This window comes from Babylonia areolata, chromosome 26 (genome assembly GCF_041734735.1).
Source record: "Babylonia areolata isolate BAREFJ2019XMU chromosome 26, ASM4173473v1, whole genome shotgun sequence".
NCBI lineage: Eukaryota > Metazoa > Mollusca > Gastropoda > Neogastropoda > Buccinidae > Babylonia > Babylonia areolata.
The window spans coordinates 29,244,280-29,268,763 of record NC_134901.1 but is presented as its reverse complement, the minus strand read 5'-3'; the positions used below and the strand labels follow the sequence as shown (position 1 = coordinate 29,268,763).

The 24,484-nt window shown below is 44.4% G+C and overlaps 1 protein-coding gene across 1 annotated transcript in view; it reads left to right on the top strand.

The window, feature by feature from the left end:
* The window catches only part of LOC143300246 (putative ATP-dependent RNA helicase DDX27), a 40,490-nt gene that overhangs the window by 8,979 nt on the left and 7,027 nt on the right, over positions 1-24,484 (top strand). Inside the window, exons 5-16 of the mRNA XM_076613835.1 lie at positions 11-78; positions 2,700-2,792; positions 5,295-5,400; positions 8,980-9,153; positions 10,572-10,722; positions 12,404-12,503; positions 13,427-13,568; positions 14,929-15,065; positions 16,021-16,119; positions 17,660-17,742; positions 21,873-21,967; positions 23,742-23,942. Of these exons, the coding sequence (XP_076469950.1) occupies positions 11-78; positions 2,700-2,792; positions 5,295-5,400; positions 8,980-9,153; positions 10,572-10,722; positions 12,404-12,503; positions 13,427-13,568; positions 14,929-15,065; positions 16,021-16,119; positions 17,660-17,742; positions 21,873-21,967; positions 23,742-23,942 (1,449 nt within the window). The remainder of the gene's footprint in view (positions 1-10; positions 79-2,699; positions 2,793-5,294; positions 5,401-8,979; positions 9,154-10,571; positions 10,723-12,403; positions 12,504-13,426; positions 13,569-14,928; positions 15,066-16,020; positions 16,120-17,659; positions 17,743-21,872; positions 21,968-23,741; positions 23,943-24,484) is intronic.

The following is a 24,484-nucleotide window of genomic DNA, read 5'->3' as shown; positions in this document are numbered from 1 at the left end:
TCTCCTTCAGATGTTGTGAAAATCAAAGAAAAGAAAACCAAGAAAAAGAAAGGCAAGAAAGGCAAACAAACAGAAGAGGTAAGTTGTATGTGTAAGTATCAGTGAACAAGAAAAAAGAAAAAAAGAAGGTGAATAACTGTGAATAACTGTACTACTTCATGGTTTTTTTGTTTGTTTTTTCTCTTTTTTCCCCCTATAATCTGATTTCTTACCATTGTCATGCTCAAACATTTTCAAGGCCATGCAACATATAAAATCACATACATGGTAGTTTCATGCACAATGTCTGAAAGAGGCGAGGTAGACACGATCTCATTCTCTCTCTCTCTCTTTCTCTCTCTCTCTCTCTCTCTGGAGGCATTAGTTTTATGGAAGTTCTTTAAATGTACACATTTAAATTGACTACTTGAGTTTTTTGTGGATCCGTATAAGTGCTCGGGTATCTTGGTAGACACAGATCACATCTTACGTAATTTGAGCTCGGTTTCAAAGATAAGATACAGATTCTTACACTTACCATATTTGAATTTTGAAATGGACAGTTTTGCTATCAATAGAATCATATTGATTTTTTTTCTCTTTTCATGATCTGGGATATCCATTTTTGTTGTAACAAACAACGCTACTTTTTCATTCATAGGGATCAGTGTATTGTAACGGGAGAGAATGAACTGTTTCACATGTTTCCAAAAGTCGGATAGTTTGGGGCAAGAATAAAAGGCGTGTTCAGTGTAATCAGTTTCTTAACACCAGTTGCACGTGTTTGTGTTTGACACCCCCATTTTTGCAAGCAGAATATTCGTTGGGTAAATGTTATGGATAAATTTGAAAAATGGAGTATTCTCAGATGGGATTCAATTGTGCATTCATAAGTTAGGTTGAAATAGTCTTTGATATTGATGTCTAGTTTGCGCTTCCAAAATTGTGTTGCACATATTTCATGGTTTTGTTTGGGGGCAAAGTGTTTTCGGATTTGTTTGTTAGATAACGTAGTGAGGTATCCCTCTGTTGTTGCAATGTCTTTGGGGGTATCCTCTTTGTGGGCATCGTTGGATAGATGCTGTTTCCATTGTTGTGGTATTGCGTTTATGATGGCATTGTATTGGAAAAGAAGGCCCGGGTCAGTGCCCAGTTTGTGTTCTACTTCTTCGTATGTCATTACATTTCCATGCTGCCAAAGATCCTGCATGAGAAGAATGCCTTTTTTGCTCCATTTGGGAAAGTGTACTTCATGTTGTTATTCATATATATAAAGTAAAATGTTTGTGAGTGTGTGTGTGTGTGTGCGTGCGCGTGCACATGCGTATGTGTGCATGCATGTGTGTGTGACTGCAGCTGTATTGTGTGAACAACTTTCAGATTTAACTTTCCCATTGTTGGTTGCTGTTTTAGATCTCTTGCTGTGCTAAAAAATGGTGTTCCATTTGAAATGTCGATTAACATTCATAAAACAGACTGTCCTTAGTATGTAGGTGTAAGTGATGTGAAGTATGTAGGTGCAAGTGTCAGTGATGTGAAGTGTCATTTCACACTGTCACAGTCAGAACAATCACTGTTCACACTATCACAGTCAGAGCATTCACTGTTCATACAATAACAGAGTATTCACCGTTCATACAATCACAGTGTTCATGCAATCACAGTCAGAGCATTCACTGTTCATACAATCACAGTGTTCATACAATCACAGTCAGAGCATTCACCATTTATACAGTCACAGTGTTCATACAATCACAGTCAGAGCATTCACTGTTCATACAGTCACAGTGTTCATACAATCACAGTCAGAGCATTCACTGTTCATACAATCACAGTGTTCATACAATCACAGTCAGAGCATTCACCGTTCATACAATCACAGTCAGAGCATTCACCATTCATACAATCACAGTGTTCATACAATCACAGTCAGAGCATTCACTGTTCACACTATCACAGTCAGAGCATTCACCGTTCATACAATCACAGTCAGAGCATTCACTGTTCATACAATCACAGTCAGAGCATTCACCATTCATACAATCACAGTGTTCATACAATCACAGTCAGAGCATTCACTGTTCACACTATCACAGTCAGGAGTACAGGTGTGATGGTCTTCATTTATTCAGTTGTTGTTTATGTTTTTCCCATTTTGCTTCATTAACACAGCAGACATGGATATCAGCAGCAGGTGTAGTGTCAGACTGTACAGAACAGACCATGAAGAACACCAGTCACCATATATCATGTCAGACTGTACAGAACAGACCATGAAGAACACCAGTCACCAGTCACATATATCATGTCAGACTGTACAGAACAGATCATGAAGAACACCAGTCACCATATATCATGTCAGACTGTACAGAACAGATCATGAAGAACACCAGTCACCATATATCATGTCAGACTGTACAGAACAGACCATGAAGAACACCAGTCACATATATCATGTCAGACTGTACAGAACAGATCATGAAGAACACCAGTCACCATATATCATGTCAGACTGTACAGAACAGATCATGAAGAACACCAGTCACATATATCATGTCAGACTGTACAGAACAGATCATGAAGAACACCAGTCACCATATATCATGTCAGACTGTACAGAACAGATCATGAAGAACACCAGTCACCATATATCATGTCAGACTGTACAGAACAGATCATGAAGAACACGAGTCACTGTCTGTGTCTCCCTCATTGTGCAGGAGCCAGAGAAACAAGAGTTTGCAGAATCAGTGGACACCTACGATGACAAACTGACCTTCAGCGATTTGGACATTGCCAGGCCTCTCATGAAGGTGAGTTAAATCAACTTCATTATCTCTTAAGAGAAATTGCAGCACAAACATGATATACACTTAAAAGACATGCACATGGTTAAGCATTCAAAGAGATGTCATGAAACTGCATTGATGTATTTTAGAGCATTTTACATATTTTACAACAACAGTTTAAAATAGTACAGATGATCTGGCACAGTTTGTATTACAGACCACAAAGTATGCCAGTAATCTGGCACATTGATCACCACCAAAGTTAATCAGCAGCTGCACAAATTCTTCTCAGCTATATGGGTCTGTGGTAGCCTGACGCTGATGGTTCAGCCTGACGCTGATGGTTCAGCCTGACACTGGTGGTTCAGCCTGACGCTGATGGTTCATCCTGACACTGGTGGTTCAGCCTGACACTGATGGTTCAGCTTGACGCTGATGGTTCATCCTGACACTGGTGGTTCAGCCTGACGCTGATGGTTCAGCCTGACGCTGATGGTTCAGCCTGACGCTGATGGTTCCTTTTGGACTGTCAGCCTCTGCTAAGGCTGCAACAGAACAAGCATGGCTGTAGCTATGTGTGGGGGATGTGGGATGAATGGGTTAATGCCCCTGAAATGGCACAGAAAATTGGGCAGCAAAAAACAACCCCCCAAAAAAACAACAACAACAAAAATCCTGTTCATTTGCTTCAACTTTTAACAAACGAATCTGCTAAAGTTTATACAGTTTTAGTAATTAAATCCATTTTTGGCTCAACTTTTAACAAACGAATCTGTTAGAGTTAAAAAAAATTTTAGTGGTCAAAACCAGCTGCCAAGGTGAAGTGGTTAGCATCACAGTCTTACAGCTGTGAGGATGTGGGCTCAATTCCCCAGTGGAAGTGTGGGGGGGGGGGGGGGGGGGGGTTCAGCTTATGGCTCAGTCCTACTCACAGTTGAGTATGTTATGGGCTTAAATTGGAAGACTAGGACCATGTAGTCGAGTATCACCAGTATGTAATTAAATGTATATTTAGTGTGAAGAAAAGTTGCATACCACGTTTAAAGGGCATATCTGCACAGTTCATTATTTTGTCATCAGGGATATGAACATTTAGCAGAGCTGAGTTTAACACCCTATAAGCAAGTGCCCTTAAGGTCAAGTTGTTCAGGTCATGGCTGGGTGAAGGTTGCATTGTTCGAGGGGACGAGTCCTGGATGTTTATCTGTAATGGAGGAATGTGTGACGTTCACAGGGGAGGTCATGGTGTGAACAGGTGTTTTCAGGTAACGTATGGCTGAAATGGTTTGGATGCTAGTCATTAGATGAGACGATTAACTGAAGTCCTTTGTGTAGCATGGCCTTAACAAACGCACATAAAGGTAACAAGAATGTTGCCCCTGGCAAAATGTTGTAGTAAACTTCACTCTGATATACATGTGTGTGTGTGTGTGTGTGTGTGTGTGTGATTGAAGACTGACTGAACAAGACAGGAAATGAATCATAAGTGCCCAAAGGCAGCTGTCAGCTGGCTCTGCGTAGACAGGCAAACTGTTGTGCAAATAACTGCATGCTTGTAAAGCACTTCCAGCTTGGATTCTGACTGAGGATATGTAGTATCCATATCAATCAGTCACACTGTGTGCATATACGTATCCATATCAATCAGTCACACTGTGTACATATATGTATCCATATCAATCAGTCACACTGTGTACATATACGTATCCATATCAATCAGTCACACTGTGTACATATACGTATCCATATCAATCAGTCACACTGTGTACATATATGTATCCATATCAATCAGTCACACTGTGTACATATACGTATCCATATCAGTCAGTCACACTGTGTACATATATGTATCCATTTCAATCAATCGCGCTATATAAGTATCCATATCAGTCGCACTATTTAAGTATCCATATCAATCAATCGCATTATGTAACTATCCATATCATTTGCACTATAAAGGTATCCTCATATCAATCAATCACACTATATAAGTATCTGTATCAATCACACTATATAAGTGGTATTACTTAATCGCACTATATAAGTATCCATATCAATAATTCGCACTGTGTAAGTATCCATATCAGTCAGTTGTACCATATAAGTATCAATATCACAGTCACACTATATAACTATCCATATCAGTCAGAGTGTATAAGTGCCCATATCAGTCAGTCGCACTATATATGTATCCATATCAGTCTGTCAGAGTGAAGGTGGCAGAATGGTGAAGACGCTCATCTGCCAATGCAGAGTTCTGGAGGGTCTGGCCCAGAACTGAAGGCTCGTGTGCAGCAACGAGAGTGTTGTCCTCTGGCAAATTCTGCAGAAGAAATCAGCTCTGATAAGTACACAAATATGTATACGCAAGCACTTAGGGCCAGACTGAGCATGATGGGTTATGGTGCTGGTCCGGCATTTGCCCAGCAGACATGGTGTTGCATACATCATGGACTTGTGTGAACGCAGTGACCCCTCCTTGAAAAACTGAAACTGAAAGTGATGCGTTGCTCCGTGTGGTGACAGGGACTGTCGGCCATGCACTTTGAGAAACCGACGCCCATCCAGGCAGCATGCATCCCCATCGCCCTCAGAGGTCGTGACCTCTGTGCCTGCGCTGTCACCGGCTCTGGTAAGCAAACCACCGCAGTGAGCGATTGAGTTATCTGTTGTGTATGTGTTCTGACAGTCAGAGCAAACTGCAGTGAGCAGTTGAGCGATCTGTTGTGTCTATGTTTAAACAGTCAGAACAAACTACCACAGTGAGCGATTGAGTGATCTGTTGTGTATGTGTTCTGACAGTCAGAGCAAACTGCAGTGAGCAGTTGAGCAATCTGTTGTGTCTGTGTTTTAACAGTCAAAACAAACTACCGCAGTGAGCGATCTGTTGTCTGTGTTCTGACAGTCAGAGCAAACTGCAGTGAGCAATTGAGCAATCTGTTACGTCAGTGTTCTGACAGCCTGGACTCTTAGCTCTTTTAAAATTATTCTCATTCTTTGTGTGTCTCAGTTTCCGTCTTCTTCACTTCCTGTCCTTTGTTGAAAACCTGTGTTTATAAGCTGCAGCTGCCTTGCTTCTGCTCATGAGCTTTTACAGATATACGTGTGACTGTATTTACCCCTGTAATTTAGGCAGCCATACTCCGTTTGCAGTAGTTGGTACACACTGGGTCTGTGTTTCCATAGCCACTGAACCCTGATATAAACTTTGGGATATGTAATGTGTGAAATTGTTCTTCTGTACACTAAGAGCAGTCTATACAAGTTTTTAAATTTTTGTTAAGAATTTGTAGAAAAAAAAAAGTACATGCATGTTTAAATCCTTGAAAGTCTTTTAAAAATACCCATTTTTGTAACAGTTTTAAATTAAGGACTGAGTTTTACCAAAAACTAAACATTATGCATCATTTCTGTCAGTGATAAAGCACAGAAGTGAAATTTTCCTTCTGATCATAAGATTATTTGGGAAAAAAAAAAAATTGACGGGATTTTTACAACTGAAATCGCAGGCAGTTCTTGCAATGGGCATGAACTGGCTCTCAAAGTACTGTGTCTCTCCAGTTTCAGGGTTGCTGATGCAATAGTTGTTTTTATCACAGTTTGGCCTTTGGTGTGTGAAAGGTTTTCAAGGCAGGGTAAAAACGGTTATACTTGTAAAAGCCCACTTGTGTACATACAAGTGAACGTGGGAGTTGCTGAATGAAGAAGAAGAACAGTTTTCACAAAGTTTATAAGTGTTGTGAAGAAGAACCTGTCTGAACCTTGTGAGAGGCTGAAGGCAGCAGCAGATCCATACCTGTTGACCTGGAAGGTTGGAAACAACGTCCGGGATCTGGACCACTTAGCTCAGAAACCTGCAGCACTGTGATCCAACGCAGTACACACTTGACTGTTACTGTGTTAACGTGACCCAACACTCTCCTCACTTGACTGTTATTGTGTTAACATGACCCAACACTCTCCACACTTGACTGTTACTGTGTTAACGTGACCCAGCACTCTCCACACTTGACTGTTACTGTGTTAACGTGAGCCAACACTCTCCACACTTATTGTGTTAACGTGACCCAACACTCTCCACACTTGACTGTTACTGTGTTAACGTGAGCCAACACTCTCCACACTTATTGTGTTAACGTGACCCAACACTCTCCACACTTGACTGTTACTGTGTTAACGTGACCCAGCACTCTCCACACTTGACTGTTACTGTGTTAACGTGACCCAGCACTCTCCACACTTGACTGTTACTGTGTTAACGTGACCCAACACTCTCCACACTTATTGTGTTAACGTGACCCAGCACTCTCCACACTTGACTGTTATTGTGTTAACATGACCCAACACTCTCCACACTTGACTGTTATTGTGTTAACGTGACCCAACACTCTCCACACTTGACTGTTATTGTGTTAACGTGACCCAACACTCTCCACACTTATTGTGTTAACGTGACCCAACACTCTCCACACTTGACTGTTATTGTGTTAACGTGACCCAACACTCTCCACACTTATTGTGTTGACGTGACCCAACACTCTCCACACTTGACTGTTACTGTGTTAACATGACCCAACACTCTCCACACTTGACTGTTATTGTGTTAACGTGACCCAACACTCTCCACACTTGACTGTTATTGTGTTAACATGACCCAACACTCTCTACACTTGACTGTTATTGTGTTAACGTGACCCAACACTCTCCACACTTGACTGTTAACATGACCCAACACTCTCCACACTTGACTGTTAACATGACCCAACACTCTCCACACTTGACTGTTACTGTGTTAACATGACCCAACACTCTCCACACTTGACTGTTACTGTGTTAACATGACCCAACACTCTCCACACTTGACTGTTAACATGACCCAACACTCTCCACACTTGACTGTTACTGTGTTAACATGACCCAACACTCTCCACACTTGACTGTTATTGTGTTAACGTGACCCAACACTCTCCACACTTGACTGTTATTGTGTTAACGTGACCCAACACTCTCCACACTTATTGTGTTGACATGACCCAACACTCTCTACACTTGACTGTTATTGTGTTAACATGACCCAACACTCTCCACACTTGACTGTTATTGTGTTAACGTGACCCAACACTCTCCACACTTGACTGTTACTGTGTTAACGTGACCCAACACTCTCCACACTTGACTGTTATTGTGTTAACGTGACCCAACACTCTCCACACTTGACTGTTACTGTGTTAACATGACCCAACACTCTCCACACTTGACTGTTAACGTGACCCAACACTCTCCACACTTATTGTGTTGACATGACCCAACACTCTCTACACTTGACTGTTATTGTGTTAACATGACCCAACACTCTCCACACTTGACTGTTATTGTGTTAACGTGACCCAACACTCTCCTCACTTGACTGTTATTGTGTTAACGTGACCCAACACTTTCCTCACTTGACTGTTAACATGACCCAACACTCTCCACACTTGACTGTTACTGTGTTAACGTGACCCAACACTCTCCACACTTGACTGTTACTGTGTTAACGTGACCCAACACTCTCCTCACTTGACTGATATTGTGTTAACGTGACCCAACACTCTCCACACTTGACTGATAAACAACTCGAAAGCCCTTAACACTAGACTGGTTTTTTGTTGTTATTTGTATTGTAACTTGAATCTTAGATTAAATCACTTTTGAAGCTAGATCTACGTTTTTATGAAGAAGACAAACTGAAGGCCGTTTACATGTTGGTCGGAAACCTCTTATTCTAGTCCCTATGCACATGTCAGAAAATCACAGTTAAGTCCCTTTTCATAACTCATCGACTGCTGTCGCATCTGCTGAGGTGATATTGTCACAATAGTATTATTATTATTAATGATAATGATGGTGATAACGATGATGGTGACAACAAATGACACTGTACATTGTACAGCACCCTGTCTTTCAAACTGAGAGCTCAGGGTGCTGTACCTGAAAGAAAAGGTTACAGATTACTTGAACCAGAGTCTCATGACTGCTCTCTCTCTTCCCCGCCCCTCCCATCTCATCACCCCCCACCCCAACCCCCCCAAAAATCCAAACTCCTCATGTGCTGCACTGAACACTTGACTGTTAGCTCTGTTTGTTTTTCGTGCTTATTCATCTGTTTCATTCATTTATTCATTTTTGTGAAATCAAACTCCCCACATGCCGTGGTGCTGCGTGGCTGCAGGCAAGACAGTGGCCTTCATGCTGCCCATACTGGAGCGACTGCTGTACCGGCCGCTTGAGCGGTACACCACCCGGGTGCTGGTGCTGGTGCCCACCCGGGAACTGGCGGTGCAGGTGCACCAGGTGGGGCGACAGATCGCCCAGTTCACCAAGATCACCCTGTGTCTGGCTGCAGGTACATCCGTCATTGTCGTTATTGTTGTTATTGTTGTTGTCATTATTGTTGTTATTGATCGTCCAGTTCACCAAGGTCACCCTGTGTCTGGCTGCAGGTACATCCGTCATTGTCGTTATTGTTGTTATTGTTGTTGTCATTATTGTTGTTATTGATCGTCCAGTTAAGCAAGGTCACCCTGTGTCTGGCTGCAGGCACATCCGTTGTTGTTGTTATTGTTGTGACAGTTGTTGTTATTATTAGTATTATTATTATTATTGATCTCCCCAGTTCACCAGGGTCAGCCTGTGTCTGGCTGCAGGTATGTCCATTGTTTTTCTTATTACAGTTATAACTGTTGTTGTTGTTGTTGTTACTATTATTATTACTGTTGTTGTAGGCGGACGGACGCGTTACCACTGACAAGGCCACCACACTACTGTTTTGGGCTGTGTGATATTTGCTTATCTCATTACCCTAGTTCTCAATACCCAGGTTATAAGATGTAATTCTGTTAAACACGCATGCTGTACATACAGTGACCCACTGGTGCAGACTCCGGCAGGGGTCTGGATTCCTGTCCTGTGCAAACTAATAGTATGCCATGTGGAGAAATGGAAAGTCGGTTTGGATAGTGACCTCCCTTAGTATATTACCTCCCTCCCATGTGCCTGTACAGCGACCTCTTTTGAAATGTTTTAGGAAAAATTTCCTTTGTTCGTTTCATTGTTTTCTAAGACAATAATGATGTTTAAGTAAATTTAACGATTAAATTAATGATGATGATTTCATTAATTTAATTACCATAATTACCAAAATATCTGTTTAACTATTTATTTATCTATATTTTACATTATTTTATTTTATTTTCCCTCAAGATCTGACTAAGAGTGTTAGGAGGAAGGTGGCAGAATGGTTAAGATGCTTAGCTGCCAATACAGAGTCTGTGAGGGTGTGGGTTCGAATCCTCCTATTGTCCTTTCTCCCAAGTTTGACTGGAAAATCAAACTGAGCATTCAGTCTTTTGGATGAGACAATAAACACAGGTCCTGTACGCACAACGCACTTGGCACACTGAAAAAGAACCCATGGCAACGAGAGTATTGTCCTCTGGCAAAATTGTGTAAAAAGAAAACCACTCTGACAAGTACACAAATATATAAGCATGCACTCAAGGTCTGACAAGCGTGCTGGGTTATACTGCTGGTCAGGCATCTGCCCAGCAGATGTGGTGTAGTGTATATGGATTTGTCCGAACGCAGTGACACCTCTTTGAGAAAGTGAAAGTGAAACTGTTTGGCTGCAGTCACTACTCAGGCTGCTGCATAGCAGATGTGGGATAGCTTATAATGGATTTGTCCAAACGCAGTGACGCCTCCTTGAGTGACTGAACAGAACTGATGATGATGATGACGACAACGATGTGTGTGTGCGGTCAGGTGGGCTGGACATCAAGGGCCAGGAGGCGGCGTTGCGGTTGGGGCCGGACATCGTGGTGGCCACACCTGGCCGGCTGATTGACCACCTGCACAACGCGCCCAACTTCTCCATCAGCGGTGTGGAGATCCTGGTGCTGGATGAGGCTGACAGGTGGGGAGGGGAGGGGATGGGGTGTGTGTGGGGGGGGGCTGGGGGTGTGTGGGTGAGGGGTGTGGTTGTGTGTGGAGGGTTGTGGGTGAGGGGTGTGGTTGTGTGTGGAGGGGTGGGTGTGTTTGGGTGAGGGGTGTGGTTGTGTGTGGAGGGGTGGGGGTGTGTGGGTGAGGGGTGTGGTTGTGTGTGGAGGGGTGGGATGGATGTGTGTTTGTGGGTGATGGGTGTGGGACATACTATGTATTTATCACCAGATTGATACTTTTTTTTTTTTTAGTTTGGTGCTATCATGAGAACAAAAGGAAATAAGAAATATAATATGCAAGCAGGTGTATCACTATTGTGACATTAGTCAATGTGCTTTAAATAGGCAACAGTTAGGCTCTGATGAGGGATGTCTGTGTGTGTCAGTGTGCTTTAAATAGGCAACAGTTAGGCTCTGATGAGGGATGTCTGTGTGTGTCAGTGTGCTTTAGATAGGCAACAGTTACACACTGCTTAGGGATGTCTGTGTGTGTCAGTGTGCTTTAGATAGGCAACAGTTACACACTGCTTAGGGATGTCTGTGTGTGTCAGTGTGCTTTAGATAGGCAACAGTTACACACTGCTTAGGAATGTCTGTGTGTGTCAGTGTGCTTTAGATAGGCAACAGTTACACACTGCTTAGGATGTCTGTGTGTGTCAGTGTGCTTTAGATAGGCAACAGTTACACACTGCTTAGGGATGTCTGTGTTTGTCAGTGTGCTTTAGATAGGCAACAGTTACACACTGCTTAGGATGTCTGTGTGTGTCAGTGTGCTTTAGATAGGCAACAGTTAGGCTCTGATGAGGGATGTCTGTGTGTGTCAGTGTGCTTTAGATAGGCAACAGTTACACACCTGCTTAGGGATGTCTGTGTGTGTCAGTGTGCTTTAGATAGGCAACAGTTACACATTGCTTAGGGATGTCTGTGTGTGTCAGTGTGCTTTAGATAGGCAACAGTTACACACTGCTTAGGGATGTCTGTGTGTGTCAGTGTGCTTTAGATAGGCAACAGTTACACACTGCTTAGGGATGTCTGTGTGTGTCAGTGTGCTTTAGATAGGCAACAGTTACACATTGCTTAGGGATGTCTGTGTGTGTCAGTGTGCTTTAGATAGGCAACAGTTACACATTGCTTAGGGATGTCTGTGTGTGTCAGTGTGCTTTAGATAGGCAACAGTTACACATTGCTTAGGGATGTCTGTGTGTGTCAGTGTGCTTTAAATAGGCAACAACTGACAGGCACAATAGCTGAATGGGTAAACTAAAAGCGTTGGACTTTCAATCTGAGGGTCCCATGTTAGCATCTCAGTAATGGCGCCTGGTGGGTAAAGGGTGGAGATTTTCCGATCTCCCAGGTCAACATATGTGCAGACCTGCTTGTGCCTGAACCCCCTTTGTGTGCATACGCAAATAGAAGATCAGATACGCACGTTAAAGATCCTGTAATCCATGTCAGCATTCAGTGGGTTATGGAAACAAGAACAAATCAAGCATGCACACCCCAGAAAATGGAGTTTGGCTGCCTATATGGCGGGGTAAAACGGTCATACACATAAAAGCCCACTCGTGTACATACTAGTGAACGTGGGAGTTGCAGCCCATGAACGAAGAAGAAGGCAGCAATGAGACACTGATGAGGGATGTGTGTGTGTGTCAGGATGCTGGACGAGTATTTTGCGGAGCAGATGAAGGAGATCATCCGCATGTGTAACTTCCAGCGGCAGACCATGCTGTTCTCTGCCACCATGTCGGACGCTGTGAGTTGTCTCCTCTCTTTTGTCCCGGCCTGTTGCTTGCATCTCTGTCTCTCTGAGTCACTTTCGTATTTTTCTTTCTGTGCATGTGTTTGTGATTCCCCTTTTCCTGTTTACTGAACCTTTTGTTGCTATAGTATTTTTAGCTCTGAACCTGATTCATGAAAAACAGAGTTGTCCAGTTCTGATCAGGTCATTCTAGTCAGCTTTCTATTATTTGGTATGGATTTGTTTTGCATTGTATTGTATTGTATATGCTTATATATTTGTGCGCCTGTCCAAGTGGATTTCTTCAACAGAATTTTGCCAGAGGACAACACTCTCTTTGCCATGGGTTATTTTTCAGTGCGGCCAAGTGTGTGCTAGCACACAGGACCTCAGGTTTGTTGTCTCATTCGAAAGACCAGACGCTCAGTTTGATTTTCCAGTCCAACTTTGGAGAAAGGAGCGATGAGAGAGGGATTCGAACCCAGACCCTCTCAGACTCTGTATTGGCAGATGAGCGTCTTAACCATTCTGCCACCTTCCTCCCTGGACCAGCTGTGCTTTGTTGAGGTTTGACACTAACCTTTTTCCCAGTTGCCCAGTTAGTCAAGTCACTGGAAAATTCACTTGCCCAGACAGAGTTTGCATTCACCCTACTTTCAGAAACTTACATATGCACACACACACACGCGCGCGCGCTCACACACACACACACACACACACGCACGCGCACACACACACACACGCACACGCACACACACACACACACACGGATCTACTTGCCCCCCCCTCCCCCCCCCCCACACACACACACACTCACACTCACACACGCACAAGCACGCACATGCGCACACACACACGCACACACACACACACACGGATCTACTTGCCCTGGGCAGTCAGGCATCCGACTAATGTGGAGCCGTGCCTGTGTGTTGCAGGTGAAGGACCTGGCGGCCGTGTCGCTGAAGGACCCGGTCAGGGTGTTTGTCAACCAGAACACCGACGTGGCTCTGGGCCTGCAGCAACAGTTCGTCAGGATCAGGGAGAACAGAGAGGGTGACAGGGAGGCCATCGTGGCTGGTGAGTGGCTGTGTGTCTGTGTGTGTGTGTGTGTGTGTGTGTGTGTGTGTGTCTGTGTGTGTGTGAGGGTGACAGGGAGGCCATCGTGGCTGGTGAGTGGCTGTGTGTCCGTGTGTGTGTGTGTGTGTGTGTGTGTGCAATTGTGTGTGTGTGTGTGTGTCCGTATGTGTGTGTGTGTCCATGTGTGTGTGTGTGTCCATGTGTGTGTGTGCGTGTGTGTGTCCATGCGTGGGGGTGTGTGTGTGTATGTATCTTTTTACCTTTTTTTTTTTCTTTTTTGCCATTGTTTGAAATTTGTCTTGTTCCTTAAAAACTGAAAATATCTTAACTGATCTTTCCACTTTCCGCTGCAAGATTTATGCTGAGTTTTTTGCTGTGCTTGCAAGCAGGTGAGTAGTTTTTCTCAATGACAGGTTCACGTGAACAGTGCATGTCAACAGGCGTCTGGCCCAGTTTCTTCCCATTCAGAAAGCAGACAATGGTTTCAGACACAGGAGCCCAATTGGAGCTTTATTGATTGATTGATTGATATGGATACTTATACAGCACCTATCCTTGGTCGGAGACCAAGCTCTAAGCGTTTTACAAACATGGGGTCATTTACACAACAGGCTGCCTACCTGGGTAGAGCCGACTGACGGCTGCCATTGGGTTCTAATCATTCGTTTCCTGTGTCGTTCAATCATATTTCAGGTGCGCACACATACACACTCAGACAAACATGTAACATTTAACATTTTACATGTATGACCGTTTTGTTTATTTACCTCACCATGTAGGCAGCCATAGTCTGTTTTCGGGGGTGTGCATGCTGAGTATGTTCTTGTTTCCATAACCCACCGAACGCTGACATGGATTACAGGATCTTTAATGTGCGTATTTGATCTTCTGCATGCGTATACACACGAAGGGAGTTCAGGCACTGGCATGTCTGCACATATGTTGACCTGGGAGATCGGAAAAATCTCCACCCTTTACCCACCAGGCGCTACTGAGATTCGAACCCGGGACCCTCAGATTCAAAGTCCAACGTTTTAAGCAGTCAGCTATTGCGCCCATGACTTTCTGAAATCAAACTGTTTCAAACTCCTTGATTCATTTACATGTCATCAGTGTGTGCAATTTTCAAACAAAAATTACGGATACTTTCATCAAGTCACTGGAAGATAGCATGAGAAAGGAGGAAGTTTTATATTTTGTCCCCAAGTAACTCAATGTGTTACTGATCAGTTTGGAAAACTTCAGTTCTTCTAATTTTTTTTTTTTTTTACTAACCCATACAAATGGGCCATCTGTCGGGAAAATAAGGGAGCAAACTGGCTGTATTAAGTTGAGTAAATTGTTGTTCCTTTCCCCCCAGCACTGGTGAGTCGGACGTTCTGCGACAAGTGCATGGTGTTCCTGCAGACCAAGATACAGGCCCACAGGATGCACATCATCCTGGGTCTGCTGGGCATCAACTGTGGGGAGCTGCACGGAAACCTCTCACAGGCACAGGTACATACGTTTACACAACTTCTCTGCATTCTGTGTGTGTGTGTGGAAGGGATGTGGGGGAGGAAGAGGAGTAGAAGAGGGAGGGGAGGAGGGGTAAGTGTGGAGGGGGGACCATCAGCTGTGGGAGCTTCATGAAAACCTCTCACGGATACGTGTACCGACACCACTGACCACCCTTGTTCTCTGCTCTGTGTTCTTGTGTGTGTTTGCGGGGTAGGGGTGTGGGGAGGGGGAGAAAGGGGACCATGGTCTGTTGAGAGCTGCACGGAAAGTTCTCACAGGCACAGGTGTGTACATGTATCCACCCTTTCTTTTGTCCCCTAGGTTCTGTCTGTGCGTGCATGAGGGGGCGGATGGGGTCTGTGGGAGGGAGGGTGTGTGGGAAGGACTAATCACATCCAGTTCTTTTTGATTTATAGACAGCAGCCTGTCCAGGCCCAGTGTAACCTCTCTGTCTTCCTGTTTCTACATGAGGGAGGTGGGAGGTGGGGGGTTGTAGGTTTCACTTTATGTTCTTGGGTTGTTGTTGCTTAATTTATTTTTATTTTCAGTTTTTTGATTTTGTACTATTCAGTGAATAACTAGGAATAATGTAACTGGAGACTCTCAAACTGCATTTAAAAAAAGAGAGACTATTCTGCTATTGTGCTATCTTTTTGTATTTACATCCATCTTTGAGAATCTCACTATTTTGCGTTTTAATAACCTGGATTGATGAAAAGGCACGCATACTTTTAAGCAACACAGAAGGAACGAGCGAAAGTCCAGGTGCTCTGAATACTGATACAGAGTGCTATAGTATGTTCTCTAATCTCACTTCAGCTTGCTGAAAGCTTGACTGAATCGTAGGGAGGTAGATGTCTGTGCAGGAAGCAGCCCTTTCATAGAAATGTGCGCACATGTGTGTGTGTGTGTGTGTGTGTTTATTATATGTATGTGTGTGTGTGTGTTGCAGCGTCTGGAAGCTCTGAAGAAGTTCAAGGAGGGTGAAATTGATGTTCTCCTGGCCACAGACTTGGCCTCCAGGGGTCTGGACATCGAGGGCGTCAAGACTGTGAGTACATACCTGTGTTCATCATGATGGGAGGTGAGGGAATTGAAGGCGGGGCAGGGGTGAGAGTCCAGAGGTTTGCCAGGGACATCCCTTTTGTTGCTGCACGTTCTTTTACATGTGTTAAGTTCATGCTGCACGCAGGACCTCAGACTTAGGTACATAATTTTACCAGGGATAACTTTTTGTTGATGTGGGTTATTTTACATGCACCAAGTGCATGCTACGTATTGAACCTTGGTTTATCATCTCATCCAAATGAACAGCATCCAGACCACCGCTCAGGGTCTTGTGGAGGGGCAGGAAACACTGGTGAGTGTGGGATTCGATCCTGTGCACTCAGATTCTCTCGCTACTTTGGTGGACGCGTCACAACCAGGCCACCACTCTGCCATGTTTTTTTTTCAAAAGAGACCCTTTCCTATTGTGATACCTTTTTTTTTTTTTTTTTTTTTTTTTTTTTGCTGCCCCATCATCTGCGCCGTTTCAGTGGCATTACTCCCACGCCGCTCATTTAGATTCCCCTATACATGGCCACACCTGAGTTAGTCCGTCACAGTTCCAGCGTCGGCAGTCCACAGGGAACCATCGACATTAGGTATCCAGGAGGCCACACACCAGAGGAGACCCTGCACTGCTGCTGAGTCACTTTGGTGGTGTTCAGTGGTGCCTGTTCTGATTTAACGTACTTAGGACACCACCTACTAAGCCCCCTACTAACGACAATAATGGCTTAGTCACAGAGCCAGACTGAGTGAGCATCCCTCCCAGAGTGGAGACCGCCACCACGTCCCTTTTTCATTTTTACTTACTGGTGTGAGCTGGTGGAGAAGATCCTCAGATGATGCCGTCAGCTGATAAGAGTGGCTGGAACAGACTGTGTTGGAAATGAGTAGATTTTTCCGTTTTGGCAGTTTATTTCTATTTATTTTTTTATTTTTTTTATTCATCTAGTCATTCGGATGAGACGGTAAACCGAGATCCTGTGTCTACCATGCACAAAGTGCACATAAAAGAACGCATGGCAAGAAAAGGGTTGTCCCTGCGAAAGTCTGTACAGAAACCGGCTTGACAGGAAAACAAATACACTTTCAGGCAGACAAGAGAAGAACAAAATGGTTGGTGCTGCACTAGAGTGACACGCCTCCCTTTGGAGAGTGGGCTGAATTTCACTCAGTGAAATCAGTTGTGACAAAAGAGTAATACAATATAATACAATACAATGCAATACAATACAAGCACAGCACAGGGCAGTGCAGTGCATTGCAGTACAGTACAATACAATACAATACTAGACAATACGATGCAATACAAAATACAGTTCAGGACAGTACAGCACGGCAGTACAGTGCAATGCAGTGCAATCCAGCACAAAACAACACAACACAACACAACACAACACAACTGGGTTTTTTTTTCTTCGTATTTGATGTCCTGTCATTGACGTATTTGTTGACTGACTACAGAATGTGTTTTTTTCTTTTTTCTTGATGGTCACAAGGTGACTGTGTGAATGAATGGTGCATGTTTGGTTGGTTGTCAGGTGATCAACTTTACCATGCCCTCCACTCTCAAACACTACGTCCATCGTGTGGGACGAACAGCCAGAGCGGGCAAAAGGGGAAGGTCAGTAAACACTGTTTGTAAAAAGAGGGCGCTAGTCAGGGATGCACAGGGGAGGTAACCTACTTCGGGAGGTTATCGGCTGTAGCTACTATCGTTTTCTCCGCATAGGCGGGTAGTAGTTTGCACAGGACAGGAATCAGACCCCTGCCGGAGTCTGCACTAGTGGGTAACAGTAAGTATGTTACTTAAACGTAATTTTAGGTAGAAAATTTCCTTTACTGATTTTGTTTGGTTTGTTTTGTTTTATATCTATTTTTTTGCCATCTGGTGGTCTTAAGACTGCAGTGGATGATGTCTCATAATCGTTGTTGTGGACTTTTAAATGTTTTCAGTGATTTTTCCAATTTGTTGGTATGTTTTTCATGGATAATTAGGAGATTTGTTCTGACTGGTTGTGTGTGTGTGTGTGTGTGTGTGTGTGTGTGTGTGTGTGTGTGTGTGTGTGAGTGAGTGAGTGTGCATGTGTGTGTGTGTGTGTGACACTTTGATATTTTATTGTCATTACCAAATACCTTCTCAAAGAGAAAGAGAGAGAGTTCTCATAAGAAGTGAATGCCTTGAAATAAAAATGAAATAAAATAATGAAGTGAAAGTGAGTACATGAAATTTCACAAGGACAGTTTCTGTTTGTATTTGATGTGATGTTGTTTGTGTTCCTCTCTCTACTTTTTACTCACTTCTCTCACTTGTTCAAGTCTTTTCAGGTCTGTTTAGCAGCTGGCATGTCTGTATGTGTCTGCGTGTTTTCTCTGATATGTAAATGACATGACATATGTGAATAACACAAGTATACACGTGTTAGCATGTCTGTTGTGTATGTGTCTGAGTGTTTTCCCTGACATGTAAATGACAGGTACACGTGTTTTAACATGACTGAATGTTTTCTCTGATAGTGTAATAATGTAAATGACAGGCTTTGTTTGTGTTGACATCTCTTCAAGAGTCTAAGTGTTGTTGTTTTTTTTCTGATATGTAAATGCTATGAAAATGACAAAGGAATACTTGTGTTAGCATGTCTGTATGTGTCTGAGTGTTTGCTCTAATTTGTAAATGAGAGGGTTGTAGTTGCGTTGGCATGTCTGTGTGTACATGAGTGTTTTCCCTGACATGTAAAAGAGGGCTGTACCTGTGTCAGCAAATCAGTGTGTGTGTGAGTGATATGTAAATGAGTGTTGTATGTATGTCAGGTCAGTGTGTGTGTGAATGTTTTCCATGACATGTAAATGAGGGTTGTGCCTGTGTCAGGCCAGTTTGTGTGTGTGTGTGAGAGAGAGTTTTACCTGACATGTAAATGAGGGTTGTACCTGTGTCAGGCTGGTTTGTGTGTGTGTGTAAGTGTGTTCCCTGACATGTGAATGAGGGCTGTACCTGTGTCAGCAGGTCAGTGTGTGTGTGTAAGTGTGTTCCCTGACATGTGAATGAGGGCTGTACCTGTGTCAGCAGGTCAGTGTGTGTGTGTAAGTGTGTTCCCTGACATGTAAATGAGGGGTGTACCTCTGTCAGCAGGTCAGTGTGTGTGTGTAAGTGTGTTCCCTGACATGTGAATGAGGGTTGTACCTGTGTCAGCAGGACTGTGTGTGTAAGTGTGTTCCCTGACACGTGAATGAGGGCTGTACCTGTGTCAGCAGGACTCTGTGTGTGTAAGTGTGTTCCCTGACATGTGAATGAGGGCTGTACCTGTGTCAGCAGGACTGTGTGTGTGTAAGTGTGTTCCCTGACGTGTGAATGAGGGCTGTACCTGTGTCAGCAGGACTGTGTGTGTGTGTTCCCTGACATGTGAATGAGGGCTGTACCTGTGTCAGCAGGACTGTGTGTGTGTGTAAGTGTGTTCCCTGACATGTGAATGAGGGCTGTACCTGTGTCAGCAGGACTGTGTGTGTGTGTAAGTGTGTTCCCTGACATGTGAATGAGGGCTGTACCTGTGTCAGCAGGACTGTGTGTGTAAGTGTGTTCTCTGACATGTGAATGAGGGTTGTACCTGTGTCAGCAGGACTGTGTGTGTAAGTGTGTTCTCTGACATGTGAATGAGGGCTGTACCTGTGTCAGCAGGACTGTGTGTGTGTAAGTGTGTTCCCTGACATGTGAATGAGGGTTGTACCTGTGTCAGCAGGACTGTGTGTGTAAGTGTGTTCTCTGACATGTGAATGAGGGCTGTACCTGTGTCAGCAGGACTGTGTGTGTGTGTAAGTGTGTTCTCTGACATGTGAATGAGGGATGTATCTGTGTCAGCAGGACTGTGTGTGTGTGTAAGTGTGTTCTCTGACATGTGAATGAGGGATGTATCTGTGTCAGCAGGACTGTGTGTGTGTGTAAGTGTGTTCCCTGACATGTGAATGAGGGTTGTACCTGTGTCAGCAGGACTGTGTGTGTGTGTAAGTGTGTTTCCTGACATGTGAATGAGGGCTGTACCTGTGTCAGCAGGACTGTGTGTGTGTGTAAGTGTGTTCCCTGACATATGAATGAGGGTTGTACCTGTGTCAGCAGGACTGTGTGTGTAAGTGTGTTCCCTGACATGTGAATGAGGGTTGTACCTGTGTCAGCAGGTCTGTGTGTGTGTGTAAGTGTGTTCCCTGACATGTGAATGAGGCTTGTACCTGTGTCAGCAGGTCTGTGTGTGTAAGTGTGTTCCCTGACATGTGAATGAGGGTTGTACCTGTGTCAGCAGGTCTGTGTGTGTGTGTAAGTGTGTTCCCTGACATGTGAATGAGGGCTGTACCTGTGTCAGCAGGACTGTGTGTGTAAGTGTGTTCCCTGACATGTGAATGAGGCTTGTACCTGTGTCAGCAGGACTGTGTGTGTGTGTAAGTGTGTTCTCTGACATGTGAATGAGGGATGTATCTGTGTCAGCAGGACTGTGTGTGTGTGTAAGTGTGTTCCCTGACATGTGAATGAGGGTTGTACCTGTGTCAGCAGGACTGTGTGTGTAAGTGTGTTCCCTGACATGTGAATGAGGGTTGTACCTGTGTCAGCAGGTCTGTGTGTGTGTGTAAGTGTGTTCCCTGACATGTGAATGAGGGTTGTACCTGTGTCAGCAGGACTGTGTGTGTGTGTAAGTGTGTTCCCTGACATGTGAATGAGGGTTGTACCTGTGTCAGCAGGACTGTGTGTGTAAGTGTGTTCCCTGACATGTGAATGAGGCTTGTACCTGTGTCAGCAGGACTGTGTGTGTAAGTGTGTTCCCTGACATGTGAATGAGGGTTGTACCTGTGTCAGCAGGTCAGTTTGTGTGTGTAAGTGTGTTCCCTGACATGTGAATGAGGGTTGTACCTGTGTCAGCAGGACTGTGTGTGTAAGTGTGTTCCCTGACATGTGAATGAGGGTTGTACCTGTGTCAGCAGGACTGTGTGTGTAAGTGTGTTCTCTGACATGTGAATGAGGGCTGTACCTGTGTCAGCAGGACTGTGTGTGTGTGTAAGTGTGTTCCCTGACATGTGAATGAGGGTTGTACCTGTGTCAGCAGGACTGTGTGTGTGTGTAAGTGTGTTTCCTGACATGTGAATGAGGGCTGTACCTGTGTCAGCAGGACTGTGTGTGTGTGTAAGTGTGTTCCCTGACATGTGAATGAGGGTTGTACCTGTGTCAGCAGGACTGTGTGTGTAAGTGTGTTCCCTGACATGTGAATGAGGGTTGTACCTGTGTCAGCAGGTCTGTGTGTGTGTGTAAGTGTGTTCCCTGACATGTGAATGAGGCTTGTACCTGTGTCAGCAGGTCTGTGTGTGTAAGTGTGTTCCCTGACATGTGAATGAGGGTTGTACCTGTGTCAGCAGGTCTGTGTGTGTGTGTAAGTGTGTTCCCTGACATGTGAATGAGGGCTGTACCTGTGTCAGCAGGACTGTGTGTGTAAGTGTGTTCCCTGACATGTGAATGAGGGTTGTACCTGTGTCAGCAGGTCAGTTTGTGTGTGTAAGTGTGTTCCCTGACATGTGAATGAGGGTTGTACCTGTGTCAGCAGGACTGTGTGTGTAAGTGTGTTCCCTGACATGTGAATGAGGGTTGTACCTGTGTCAGCAGGACTGTGTGTATGAGTTTTCCTTGACATGTGAATGAGGGTTGTACCTTTGTTAGTATATATCTGTGTGTCTGAGAGTTTTACCTGACATGTAAATAAGGATTGTTATGTACTGTGTCAGGTCGGTGTCTCTGGTGGGGGAGCAGGAGCGGGGCATCATGAAGGAGGTGGTGAAACACGCCAAAACAGCGCTGAAAAAAAGGACCGTGCCTCCAGGTAAAACCTTTTGTTGCTGCCCCATCATCTGCATCATTCTTGTGGCATTACTTCCAGGCCGCTCATTCCAAGGTGTCCACACACAGCCTTACATGGGCTTGTCTGTCGCAGTTCCAGTGTTGGCAGTCCACAGGGAATTGTTAGGTTGCCAGGAGGCCACACATCAAAGGAGACCCTGCACCGCTGCTGAGTCACTTCGGTGGTGTTCAGTAGTGTCTGTTCTAATTTAACAAACTTAGGACATCACCTACTAAGCCCCCTACTGACGACAATAATTGTTTAGTCAAAGAGCCAGTCTGAGTGAGCGTCTCCCTCAGAATGGAGACTGCTACCACCTCGTCCCTCCAGCGACAGTCCCCCATGAATCTGCCAACACCGAAAACCTCAACAGCACTCACCCCAAGCATGGAAGAGGAGGGAAATCAAAACTGAGGTCATCATAAGAGCAGGGCGTTAAAGGCCACAGAATTTGGGACCATCTTTTTTTCCATATTGATGATGAATGAGGAGGAGGGGGACGCATCCATGAAGTCAGTGACACTTGACTCTGTGGTCCTTGTCTTCCCATTTGAGCCCATGACACACTCAGCTCTGGGCAGGAGCCAGCCAAAGGCTGAAAAAACCCGCCTCTGGTGGGAATCGAACCCATTTCCTCCCAGCCATCAGTCCATGATGCTAACTTTACCATGGCGATAGGTCCTCCGTTAGAACCTGTTTTCAAAGCAACAACTTTGTGCATTCAAAGGGTGGAGTATGTGTGTGTGTGCCCACATGTTTGTACACACCTGCACTCACCTGCACTTTTTTAGCGCGTTTTGTTGTGCACATCAATCATGTAAACCACACTGCACAGACACAGACACATAAGTTTTCTTTAACTCGTTTGAATGCTTGTCACCAGATTAGTAAATGATTAAAAGTAACCTGTACACTCGTTTGAGTCCTTGTCACCCGATACATGAGTGATTGAAAATAAACTGTACACTCTTATTTGATTATTCTGTACATATCAGTCACCATGTTGACCACAGACACCAAAAAAAGCTGATTGATTCATTCTGGAGTGGTGGCCTAGTGGTAACGTGTCTGCCCAGAAAGCAAGAGAATCTGCACACACTGGTTCGAATCCTTCACTCACCAGTATTTACTCACCCACCACCACTAGACCTTGAGTGGTGGTCTGTATGTTTGTCATTCGGATGAGATGATAAATTGAGGTCCGGTGTGCAGCATGCTCTTGGTGCATCAGCATGTAAAAGAACCCACAGCAACAAAAGAATTATCCCGTTACATATTATGTAGAAAATAATCCACTCTGACAGGAAAACAAATACAATTGAAGGCAAGAAAACAACAACTAACAAAGCGCTTTCCCTGGGGAGAGCAGCCCACATTTAGTACACAGAGTGATCCGTCGTGACAAAAAAAGAGTAATACAATGCAGTACAGTACAATACAATATGATACAGTACAATACAATGCAACACAACACAATGCAATGCAATGCAGTGCAGTGCAGTGTAGTGCATTACAATATCAATACAACACAATACAATGCAATACAATACAACTCAGTACAATACAATGCAGCACAGTACAACACAGCACAACACAACAATACAATACAGTGCAGTGCATTGTAATATCAGTACAACACAACACAACACAACACAACACAACACAACACAAAGCAACTCAACACAACACAACACAGCACAAACTAAGCACAACACAAACACAACACAACACTACTAGTACCACTATCTCCTTCCAGAGGTGGTTGTGAGGTTCCGTGAGCGGATTGAGGAGATGACGGATGACATAGCGACCATTGTGCGGGAGGAGCAGGAGGAGCGCAAGGTGCGGGCGCTGGAGAACCAGGCCAACAAGGCGCAGCGTCTCCTGGACAACAACCTTCAGCCCGGCGCCAAGAGGGACTGGTTCCAGACGCACAGGCAGAGGATGGAGGAAAAGGGTGGGTGTCTTGTGGCATAGAAAAGGGTAGGGGTGTCTTGTGGCATAGCAAAGGGTGGGGGTGTCTTGTGGCATAGAAAAGGGTGGGTGTCTTGTGGCATAGAAAAGGGTGGGGGTGTCTTGTGGCATAGCAAAGGGTGGGGGTGTCTTGTGGCATAGAAAAGGGTGGGGGTGTCTTGTGGCATAAAAAAGGGTGGGGGTGTGTTTTGACCGTCGTGTGCCATAGGAAAGGGTGGGTGTTGTGTTTTGACCATCGTGTGCCATAGGAAAGGGTGGGTGTTGTGTTTCAACCATTGTGCAAACACCACATCATAGAAAAGGGTGGATGTTGTGTTTCAACCATTGTGTAAACCACAGGCATAGAAAAAGGTGGATGTTGTGTTTCAACCATTGTGTAAACCACAGGCATAGAAAAGGGTGGATGTTGTGTTTCAACCATTGTGTAAACCACAGGCATAGAAAAGGGTGGATGTTGTGTTTCAACCATTGTGTAAACCACAGGCATAGAAAAGGGTGGATGTTGTGTTTCAACCATTGTGTAAA